Source organism: Podarcis vaucheri, assembly GCF_965113315.1.
Source record: "Podarcis vaucheri genome assembly, chromosome: 3".
In the NCBI taxonomy this organism is placed as follows: Eukaryota; Metazoa; Chordata; class Lepidosauria; order Squamata; family Lacertidae; genus Podarcis; species Podarcis vaucheri.
In genome coordinates, this window is record NC_138761.1 from 34,157,324 (window position 1) to 34,169,645 (window position 12,322).

The 12,322-nt window shown below is 42.8% G+C and overlaps 1 protein-coding gene across 2 annotated transcripts in view; it reads left to right on the plus strand.

Annotated features, from left to right (window-relative positions):
• Positions 1-227: 227 nt before the first annotated feature.
• The window catches only part of CAPN14 (calpain 14), a 45,293-nt gene continuing 33,198 nt past the window's right edge, over positions 228-12,322 (plus strand). The window contains exons 1-4 of one of the 2 annotated variants that reach the window (XM_082214831.1): positions 228-630; positions 10,038-10,390; positions 10,966-11,035; positions 11,848-11,969. In XM_082214831.1, the coding sequence (XP_082070957.1) occupies positions 10,145-10,390; positions 10,966-11,035; positions 11,848-11,969 (438 nt within the window). In that variant the 5' untranslated portion in view covers positions 228-630; positions 10,038-10,144. Of the gene's footprint in view, positions 631-7,693; positions 10,391-10,965; positions 11,036-11,847; positions 11,970-12,322 lie in introns of those variants that run through there. The other variant, XM_082214830.1, reaches the window with a different exon arrangement.

The following is a 12,322-nucleotide window of genomic DNA, read 5'->3' on the forward strand; positions in this document are numbered from 1 at the left end:
TTCCCTTAAAAAAAGGGAAACATTGACAGCTATGATTCTGGCCCTTCTTGATTTTGTAACTGTGCTGGATCATGTCATTTGTTTTCACGCGTGACTGTTGTATATTTTACACCCGCCCCCCCGCCCCCCAAACCCACTACTCAACATAGTGTTTTTTTAACAGTACAGTCTTAGTGAACAGAATAACAAAATGTTTGAAATGGCCGGATTAATGTTAGGGGGTTTCTTTCAGAAATTATTTTGTATGTAGAATATCCAAGAAATGAAACAAAATGACACTGACATGTAAAGCTTCTACTTTCAGTTCTTGCATTATTTCAGTAGCTGTTACATTTGTGTTTCACTGGCAGTTTCCTATTGGGGAGGGGTAGGTCTGAGTGTAAAGAAAAGTTGTTATAAGGACAAAGTAAGTGAAGTGAGTGGAAAAGAGAGGACATATTTACCACCTCAGAAATTAGATAGGAGAATGTCTTTAACTGCACAGTGCAGTGGTATCTTGAGTTAAAGCTTAATTCATTCTGGAGGTCCATTTTGAACCTGAAACTGTTCTTAACCTGAGGTACCACTTTAGCTAATAGGGCCTCCTGCTGCCACCACAACACCGCCTCACAATTTCTGTTATCATCCTGAGTTAAAATTCTTAACCTGAGGTACCCTTTCTGCGTTAGCAGAGTCTGTAACCTGAAGCGTCTGTAACCCGAGGTACCACTGTAACTGCTTTAAAAATGTTTTTAATAGTAGCTACTTTTATATGTTTTTAATTGCAATTAGTTTTAGAATATTTTAACTGTTTTATAATGCTTTTGATATCTTTGTTTTAAAATTGTGCATCTGTTTGCTGCACTGGGCTCCTTGGGGAGGAAGGGTGTGGTATTAATAATAATAGTAATAATAATAATAATAATTAATCTGTCATAATATGGAATTCTAAGGCCTGGGGGCATTTACTTACTTACTTACTTACTTACTTACTTAAGCAATTTATATACCTCTTAGCCACAATAGTCTCAAAGCAGTTTAGAAGGATACGATACAGATTGTTTTTGCTTTCTTTGTGTTTAAATTGTGCATTTGTTTGCCACCCTGGGCTCCTTGTAGAGGAAAGATGGGGTTTAAGTTCAATTATAAATAAATGAATAAATAACCTGTTACAATAGCCTATATGGGATCTGAAGGCCTGGAGACATTTGTTTGTTTGTTTACTTAAACAATTTACATTGCTATCTACAATAGTCTCCAAGCAGTTCAGAAGGACGCAACACAAAAAGTAAAAACCCTTGGATGGTTCAAATAGAGACTTAATATCGTTTTTTTTAATGATATGAACAGTTTTAGTATCATCATTTATTCAATTTATTTTAAGCTTCCTGCTGCAAACGGAATCTTACGTAAACAAACAGATCATGACAAAATATCAAACAGATACAAATACTCTAAGGGCTGACATTTAAGGCAGCGTACTTTACAGAAATACAAGATATTATTTTCTTGAACATTATAAAAGAAAATATTTGTGAAAGATAGTTCTTGGAGCACCCCACAATTGCCTAACCTTGACTCCCATAGGTTCAGGTCAGGGGTCACAAGCGAGAGACTTCAGCCAGGTGATAACAGGCAAAACAGCGGCCTGTAGGCCTGATCTTTATTGTTGCAACAAGACTTTCCACTACCACAAAGACGAAGCAGCCAGAAGCCCTGATCAATCGTTACATCAGGTTTTTAAAAGTTTCCCAAATCTTCCCATAATGCATTTCCAGAAGCATCTTCAAGATATCATAGATATGTCACAGAACAGGTGTGGTCTCAGGTAGAACCTGAGATCCAGGCATGCCCCTGTCAATCAAATACAGCAGGGGTCGGCAAGGTTTACCTTGCCTGGGCCGGTTCACTCCAGTGGAGATCCTTCCGTGGGCCGTATTGCGTGCACCTGCTCACACGCGCACCTGCGATTTCCGGCATCTGCACAGACACGATTTTGGGCGTCTGTGCATGCACAAACGCAATTTCCGGCACCGTGGAAGAGAGTCCTCACGCTACACTGCGCTGGTTTAGCGCAGCAAGCGGGGATTTGCTGAGTGGGTGGCTTGGTTTGGGAGCGGCTCATGGGCCAGTTAAACGAACCCTGTGGGCCACTTGTGGCCCGTGGGCCGGAGGTTGCCTACCCCTGAAATACAGTCTTTCACATTTACTCCATCACAGTACAAACGAAAGTATTTACAGTTGCTTGGTCCCTGAGTCAAGTCAAATGCGCCCCTTTGTCTTGTCTGGTCTTCATCCCACTATGGGATGGGTATGCATTGTGACTGAGATGGTAATCTGTCTGACACTCTTGGGGCAGGATCAGGGCCAGATTTAGGTTTGATGAGGACCTCAGCTACTGAAGGTAATGGGGCCCTTTACTGTATATGTCCAACAAATTCTCGCTGTTTTTTGCGTTGAATATCTGCTATACAGTGGTACCTTGGGTTAAGTACTTAATTCGTTCTGGAGGTCCGTTCTTAACCTGAAACTGTTCTTAACCTGAAACACCACTTCAGCTAATGGGGCCTCCTGCTGCTGCTGCGCCGCCGGAGCACAATCTCTGTTCTCATCCTGAAGCAAAGTTCTAAACCTGAAGCACTATTTCTGGGTTAGCAGAGTCTGTAACCTGAAGCGTATGTAACCTGAAGTGTATGTAACCCGAGGTACCACTGTATGGTAATTTATGGAACTAATAGGTATCTAAAGCCATTTGCATATGTTGCCACGTAATTAGTCCATGTAGAATGTAGGCACCCTATATATAGAAATGAGCAAACCAGTGATATTTTAGGGAGCAGGCTAGCAGGCGGGGCCCATTACTTACATCATAGGAGCCTACACAACACAAACCACTTTCTGTATGTAGGTTTTATTTTATTTGTTTTTTATCTTATATTTTGCAAATGTACATCCAGTTTCCCCCCTTTATTTTTTGGGGGGCTCCGAAGAGAGTGGGGCCCTAAGCTATAGCTTGTTTAGCTTATACGTATATCCTGCTGCAGGATATCACCTGTTACGACTCCTTGGTGAGCCCCTGGGACATGACTGTACATCTCAGGGATTATGGTGGGTTCACTCACCCCTCGCCTTATACCTCACTTCCCTGGGCCCTAAATGCCATTGGAATTGAGAAGATTGATATGAGTGATTTCTTAAGAATTTCTAAATTTTCCCATTGAGCCAGTACGTAGATAGATTTATCAGCTACATTTGGTATTGACACTTTCCCTGCTTTCCTCTGTTGGAGACCTGGGGCTCAGCTGGGACTCTGGACTCCTTCAAACTGGGCTGAGCTTACCTTGCAGATGCAGTGCTTTTGCAGATATATTGCTGTTCATTTTCTTGCCATTAGGGGCTGCCGTCAGGGTTCTGGAGTTTCTGATTAGGCAGGCCCTTTGTAAATGGAGTTTTGAACCTAAATGAATGAGGTTTTGGTAATGTGCAGCAAAGACCCCTTGTCCTTGCCTCGTGGTGAGGCCGGTCTCGGGGGGGGGGGGTAGGGCAGTCTCTCAGCCTCTCTCATCCAATTTCCCTGTAACATATTACAAATGAAAACCAAATGCAAAAAAATCCAACATTACTAATTCCTCTTGACAAAAAGTTCCTTTCTTGTTATGAGCCATTTTCATTTTGACCGAAAGCTGGTGTAGAAATATTTTAAAAATGCATTTATTCGACAACACCATAAATCTGGCTGCTCTATCAAACAAAAGCAAGTCCAAGAGAAAGCTTTATCCTGAGGCCTAGGGGTGCAAGAGGCAACTGAGTACTCTAATAATGTTATTTTTTGTTTGCAGCGTATTCCCTTAACGCCCAGACCCTGGCTATTGTCAAGAGACAAGAATGCTGGGTGAAATGGCGCTACTGGCCTGACCATTTAAGGTTATCCTGCCTTTTGGTTTCTGGCTTCCGGGGAAGCTGCTATTGTGCCACAACAATAAATTTAGCTCATTGGCAACAGCAATAAATCTGTCCCAAATTGTTTGACTTGCTTAATCAGTAGCCCAGTTTCATGAAGCTACGGTGCTGTCACACAATGTTGTGTATTTGATGCAGAGTCGCCTCCCAAATAGTCAGTATTTCATTATATCCTGTGAGGCATTTTTACAGTCTGACGTCTAACCTGTTTTCATTCTATGTCACAATAAATCATGGCTCCTTAGGATTCTCTCATCTGCCACACTTCTCAACCCTCCCGCTACGTGGATATTTGCCCAACAGAGACATACAGTACAGCTAACATACAGTTAAAACTCTCTGTTCTCAAAAACAAAGAAAGATTGTTTGTCACAATAATTTATTTATTTTTAAAGGAGCAAGTCTTTTTATTATTTGTATTTTGTCATGTGCAAGTAACACGAAATGTTCTCATCTCACTTATCTACCTGGCTGGCTTTTATTTATTTCATTAATAATAATAATAATAATAATAATAATAATAATAATAATAATAATAATGCTGTTATTATTTATATGCCGCCCATCTGACTGGGTTGCCCTAGCCACTTTGGGTGGCTCCCACCAAAATATTAAAAACACAAAAAACATCAACATCAATTTATACATCGTTTTTAAGATATGTCCAAGGTATTTGGATTTTAAAGCTAGAAGATAAAAATCAAATCAAATCGAGAAAACAGATTTTTAGCTGTTACAGGCAGCCCTGTATTGGGACATTTTTAATGTTTGATATTTTATTATTTTTTGTGTGTGTGTTGGCTGGGGCAACCCAGTCAGATGGGTGAGGTTTAAATAAAAATTATTAGAGGGATGGGAAACCCGTGACCCTCCAACTCCCATCAGTCCCAGCCAGCATGGCCAATGATCAAAGATGATGGAAGTTGTAATCCATCAATATCTGAAGGACCACGTTCCTGGGTTAAATAGTGTAATCCTATGCATATCTACGCAGAAGCAAGAACTACTGAATTCATTGGGACTTACTCCTAGTTAAGCAGGTGCATGATCACAGCCAAAGTCTGAAAGTCTCCCTGGAAGAAGAACTAGGACAAAGAACCTTGCTTGGCATTATTTGGATCCAGTGAAGTAGTAGTGGTAGTAGTAGTAATAATAATAATAATAATAATATTACTTATTTGTCTCCCATCTAACTGGGTTGCCCCTGCTACTCTGGGTGACTTCCAGCAGCACAGCAAAACATCAAATATTAAAAATATCTATAGTTTTTAATGAACATCTATAGTTAGTTTCATTCTGGGCCCACAGATATTGGTTCATTAGAATGGACCAGTTTTTCTTCCCATATACAACTTGGCTTGTTTGATTAGAGATTGGCTTTGCCCCTCATTCCACATTTCAACTAGGAAATATGTGGGAACTAACTAGGAAATAGTTTTCTGGGTTAGTGGCACGGGATATGATGGCATAGTTGCTGTCACTTGGCCAGCTTGCTTGAATCATCCTCACTGACTCCTCTATGGTTTATATTCAGTGTGGCAAATTCACAGTGTGGCACAGATGTGGCTTCCCTGAAGTTGCTCCAGTGACGCTTGAATAACAGATTGCTTTTAGAATCCTAGGAGCCATAATTTAATAATAATAATAATAATAATAATAATAATAATAATAATAATAAGGCTCAGCTCTAGGTTTTGGGAAACCCTTTGTCATGTTATTGGATTGTCTTCTGCTAAAGCGGACATGGAGAACCCCAGAGTTCTTCACAGGCCACACCCCTCCTCATCGGCTCTGCTTCAAATCCTTGGCCGAAATGCATCCTCAAACTCTGGTGACTCTCGCTTGTCTGAATGGATGAGAGAGGGAGCTGTGCGAGTGTGTAGAAATTCTGCAAAGGTAAAACATTTTTTGTCACCCCCCCCCACATTGTAATTTTTGGGAACGTTGCCCAGAGTTTTTAAGGGAGGGTACCTAGCATCCCCGGCGGGCAGATTTTCGTGATTGGTGCAGTCGTCGTCATGACGCCCGGGGCGGACAACACCCCCCTTGTGATGCCCCTGGGTAGATCTGCTCCCACCTATGGAGAGCAATGTTTAGTTCTAGGAAACAAATTTGCCCCTCTCCTGAGACCAGGCCCCCCAACTGTCTCAATTTGATCAGGACGTCCCACAATTACAGAAGCCACCCCGGCTCCTGATTGGATCTCAGAATGTCCCACTTTTGGGTCTGCCGCAAGTCAGCTGATTGGCTGCTGCGAGAGCTCAGGACCAAAAAAGAAGCAACCCAATTATGACCAGCAGGATGTTGGAGGGTATGTGAGACTCTGTTAGAAGGTGGTGATGGGGGTGATGGCATCCCTGCTCCCCGTTCTGAAGTGGCTGAAGTCGAGGCACACTGCAGAGAGCCTCCCTCCTCTCACTCCAGTTCCCACTGATATTTGGCATCAATGTGAAAGAGATGTGCATGTGTCCAGATGTACATGCCTGTTCAGATGTATGTGGCCCCTTTACCTTGATGCCCAATATTTAGACAACAGGGGGAAATGTAGGGGCATGTGGTCCTGTTTCCTGCGCCCATGTTCATGAATTCAAACAGTCTGCATCTGTATTGGAATTGTTTTGGGATGGTTTAATTGCTTCACTGCTTGTGTGTTTGCCACCTTGGTCTCCTTTGGGAGAAAGGGTGCGATATAAAATTTAATAGTAAGAATAGTGAGATACACTGCCCTCTGGAAGTTATTTTAAGTTGCACATAGAATGTGAACCAACACAGGACTTTAACCCAGCCAGTGTGGTGTAGTGGTTAAGAGTGGTGGACTCGTAATCTGGTGAATCGGGTTCGCTTCCCTTCTCCTCCACATGCAGCTGCTGCATGACCTTGGGCTAGTCACACTCCTCTGAAGTCTCTCAGCCCCACTCACCTCACAGAGTGTTTGTTGTGGGGGAGGAAGGGAAAGGAGATTGTTAGCCGCTTTGAGACTCCTTCGGGTAGTGATAAAGCGGGATATCAAATCCAAACTCCTTCTTCCTTCTCTGGTCCAAGGCCAATATCTTTTCTACATACCTCCTAAGTATTAAAAGGGTGATATTTACTATTAATCATAACCTTCTGTACATAATTACAGTGCACAATAACTATCATGTATGTGACAGTTTTACAGATGCGCAAAGGGACACACTGTGATGATTATGATCAAGTCCAAACAAGAAGCACTTCTTTTTAATGAGGACTGGGTTCTTTCCAAGTGTTGTAAAATGATATACTCACCCATTAAATTTATTAGAAACATCCATTAAAAAAATGGTTTTAGTCTTGATAATTTCTGGCAAAAGCCAGACTCTTCAGGTCAAAAATGAAATGGCACATAACATGACCCCTACATGTACAGCTGCTGTTAGTAATGCAAAAATCTATTTATAATGCATTTGGGGAGGGGAAAAATAATAACAATAATAATGTAGATTTCTTACCTACCCTTCACTACTGTGGTCCCAGGCTGGGTTACAACAATTAAAATCCTTGGGGTTACAACAGGATTCATAGGATCATAGAGTTGGAAGTGACCATGAGAGTCATCTAGTCCAATCTTTTTGCTCAACATGGGGCTCAAACCCACAACCCTAAGATTCTGAGTCTCGTGCTCTACCAGCTGAGCTATCCCAGGAACTGATACTTGGGATTAACATAGTCAAGAGTTTGGGGACGCCGGTGGGAGTTTGGAACTAAGTATTATAACATCCAGCAGCTAAAGTAAAAGCACCGGTCTTCTTCACTTTGCTTTTCCTTAAAAAGATTCAACTTCTTGGCTATATTTTATGGAAAAGTTGAATCTTTTTAAGGATTAGCAGCCACTTTCTATTTATTTATGATTTACAGAACTATAATTTTTGTGGGGATGTTCTTGATTTGTGTGCAAGTTTTTGCTTGTTGTACAGATGCCCTTTACTCAGTAACAGCCACACTCCCTCCCCAAACTGACCTCTATAGGCTCCTGCCAGTTTAGGGCCGTTAGCTTGTTCTGCTCACTGCAATATAATTGTGGGGTGGGTTGGGAACTGGGCTAGTAATACCTATGATTTAACCAAACGTGATCTCAGCAGCACCTGCCAGCCAGCAGTTTCAAAGTACTCCTTGTACAGCCTAGAATTTTCTTCAGGATATCCTTATTTTATTAATGTTCAACATCATTGGAGGTACTTATTTCCTTGGCAGGGCATGGGCGGGTAATTTATCCTTACAACAACCCAGCAGGGTAGGCGATGGTGACAGGCCCAAGATCATGCTGTGGGCTGAGCAAGAACTTGAACTGAGGTCTCCCCCCATCCTAGGCTGGATCTAGACACATCAAAGAAGCGTTTCGGTTAAATGTGCTGTAAACACATACAGGGAAATCCGGTTGGGAAAGACAGTGCCATCTGGTGTCACGGTGTTATATTGCATGTAAAAAGGTAGAGAGACCCCTGACCTTTAGGTCCAGTCATGGATGTCTCTAGGGTTGCGGCACTCATCTCGTTTTATTGGCCGAGGGTACAGCTTCCGGGTCATGTGGCCAGCAGGACTAAGCCGCTTCTGGCGAACCAGAGCAGTGCACAGAAACGCCGTCTTAAAAAGGTAAAGGGACCCCTGACCATTAGGTCCTGTCGTGGCCGACTCTGGGGTTGCGGCGCTCATCTCGCTTTATTGGCTGAGGGAGCCGGCCTTTGTCCGCAAACAGGTTCCAGATCATGCGGCCAGCATAACTAAGCTGCTTCTGGCGAACCAGAGCAGCGCACAGAAACACCGTTTACCTTCCCGCTGGAGCGGTACCTATTTATCTACTTGCACTTTGATGTGCTCTCGAACTGTTAGGTTGGCAGGAGCTGGGACTGAGCAACAGGAGCTCACCCCGTCGCGGGGATTCGAACCGCCGACCTTCTGATCGGCAAGTCATATACAATGCATATAAAAAACTTTTTCTTTATCAATCTAGCTGAGTCCCTAGTCCAACACTCTTAACTACTATGCTGCACTGCTTTGTTCTCTGGAAAGTAAATATACCTCTTGCTTTTTAAATTTCATATCTAGGTTGAAAAGAGACAGTTTGCAGTTCAGACCATGATGGCTCTGCTCTGCCTCCACGGTCAGAGGCAGTAATGCTTCTGAATGGCAGTTGTTAGAAGCCAAAGGAGGGGAGAATCAGGTCCTACTTGCAGGTTTCGCACAGGCATCTGGTTGGCCACTATGAGAACACAATGCTGGACTAGATGAGCCACTGAGATGTCTGATTTGTCCACAGTGACACTGTTACATCCCATGTGGATTACTGCAACATACTCTACGTGGAACCGCTTTTGAAAAGTGCTCAGAAACTTTCACTGGCTCAAAGAGCAGCAGCCAGATTGTTGACCGGGGCTGGTTAGAGTGAGCTTGTTACAACAGCTCTGCTAGCTAGTTTCCGGGCACAAGCCAAACTGTTGCTTATAACCTTTTATGTCCAAGCGATCTGAAAACCCATATTCACTCATATGAAACTCTCTGTGTTTTGAGATCTTCACAGGGGGCCCTTCTCTCAGACCCGCCACCCTCACAGGTGAGGACATGGGAGAGGGCCTTCTTGGTGGCGGCTCCCACAATTTGGAACTCCCTCCCTAGAGAAGATAGACTGGTTCCCTCCTTGCTGTTGTTCTGCTGGCAGGCAAAGACTTTCTTATAGCAACAGGCTTTGGAGAACTGACTGGTTTTAATGAAAGGGCTGGTGCTGTGCTATTTTTATTATAATTATCTGTATGTTTTTTAGCAGATGAGAGAGAGAGAGAGAGAGAGAGAGAGAGAGTTAATTCTATCAGTGTTTAATTGTTTTTTAATGGTTGCTTCCTGACCCCAGCAGTGTTTTTAGCTGTTCTTATTTTTATCTTAATAATATTATGATTATTCCTATGAGGATCGCTTACACTGCTAAACCACTCACTGGTTCTGTATACTTATGAATTAAGTTCATCTTTCTGCAAATCCAGCTAGCTTCTAAGACATATCATCGAAAAATAACTTAGTTTAATCATTAATGTGCTATCCTGTACATTTTTAATTCACTTACTGACCTTTTACATTATTTCCCATAGGTTCACATTGCATTGAGGAAGACTTTCGTCTTCAGGAGGAAGCTAGAACGAAATATCCCAGTCCCTGTAGGGACAAATCCTGTCAGGTTCCCCTGTCCACCTCTGCCATGGCTCTTTTGCCTTTCCTGCACTCACGGAGGAAGAAGAGTCGTCGTCAGTGGCCTACGTGCGAAATGGGAGCCGCTCAGAAGCCCAGCAGTCTTAGCCAGCAGAATTACCACACTTTGCTGGAGGAATGCTTCAAGAAAGGATGCCTGTTTGAGGACGAGTTCTTCCCAGCCGATATTAGGTCCATTGGAAAGGGACCGTTGCTCCAGAAACTACCTCAGAGGTTGCTGTGGAAAAGACCACTGGTAAGTGATGGAAATTTCCGAAAAGGGTTGGTTTGGAGAGCTGCATGCCACATTCTCAGAGGGATTGGATGGATGGCCTGTGGCTCATGGGTAGAACATATGCTTTGTGCATAGAAAGCGTGAATCAGGCTGCATTTGACAACACCTAAGACACACAGGGATGGGTAAGCAAACAGTAGCAATTTCTGCTCTCTGACAGGAATTCTCTGACATCCCTACTTTGCACACAAAGGGAGCACTTTGTACAAAACTGCCATTAGGCCACAGGGTATTATTCTCACAGTGGTTTCACAGGCCTTGTTCTCCGTTGAATGGCATACCATCCAGCATCCTGCTGTTCAAAATTGAGATGCTCGGTTTTTGGTCCTGAGCTCTCCTGGAAGGCAACTGACTCATGCAAGGGCACTGGACAAAAAATATGGGACATTCTGGCATCCAATCAGAAGCCGGGATGGCTTCTGTAATTCTGGGACAACCAGCTCAAATTGGGAAGGTTGAGGGGTATGACATGAATGTATGAAACCTTCTGGCTTGGCATTTCCTTTTAAGACTTCTGTTTCCTTTTAACCTTTCAGGAACTGCATAGGACCCCAGTGTTTTACGTTTCGAACAAAAAAAGGCTTGCTCTGTGCCAAGGAATAATAGGTAAGGACCATTGTCTGTCCTTTGGTGCACGAGTATCTTCTGGAATCCTAAACCCTCTTTCTAGGGAGTAAACTCCATTGAACACAAGAAGATCTGCTTCCACTGCACTGGATTACTCCTCGGGTTTTCTGCTGTATTTTGTACAACATTGCCCGTTCTCAGACAGACCACTCCCCCAGCCCTCCTACCTGAGACACCAGATTGAACATCACACCTCAATCCATAAGCAGCTAGACAGAACCAGCAGAGCTAATCCAACAATACAATTTCTACATTTGTTGTTTTTTGTTTATATTTTACGCATGATGGAATAAAATGAATTTAAGGAAAAAACCCTTCACTCATGCCCTGTTGGGTTCCAGGTCAAACATTTCAACACGGATATTTGCATGGATGGAAATTGTGCGACGGCAGAATAAAATTTTAGGTACTGGCACATAATTCCAAAGTGCTCTGTTTCATGGAAGGTTTGCTCCCTAATCTAATTTTAAGTTCAATAAAGAAGTGCCAAAATCACCCTTCAATGTGAAATCAGGTCTACATAATAAGGCAGGCACCAAAACAAGCCTGTTCTAAATTATCCAGTTACATGCTAACGATATAGTTAATAAGTATTCAAACTTACATTGCTTAAGTCCTCTGAAATAGGTTTGTATTTTATTCTGGTTTTATACTCGCTTTTAATGTTTGCATAGCTATGTAAGTTGCTTTGGGTCACTCCTTATGAAACTAAAAAAGATGAATAAATGCTAATAATGATGTTAATAATGCTGTTTACATGCAGTTATTTTATGTTGTCGTGTCTTGAATAGAGGACTGCTGGTTTCTGGCTGCCGTGGAAGCGTTATCATTTCACCCAGATATCTTGTCTCGGGTCGTGCCCATGAACCAAAGCTTTGAGAGGAAGAAGTATGCTGGGATATTCCATTTCAAGGTAAGCATCACCCTTGGCAAAGCTGATACGGCAAAGGTCTCCTAAGGTGCTTTCAGGTTTCGCTGTTTTCAAGCAGGATCCAACCCATGCTGTCCAATTCGGGTTGTGTAATCACTTTCATAGGTATTCTGAGCATTCAAAGGCAAAAACCACCTTTGTGAGATGCAGCGCCTTGTGTTTGAATTTGACTATCCATTGTCATTCGATGTCATTCGATGAAGTTCAGTGCTCCTGTTTGAAGCTGATGCCCTTGCCGCGTTTCCAAACCCACGCCCTGGTGGCACAGCTGGGGCTTGTATGATCCAAACTCTTCTGCTCTTGGTTTGCTCTTTTTGTCTCTGGTCTACTTCTCT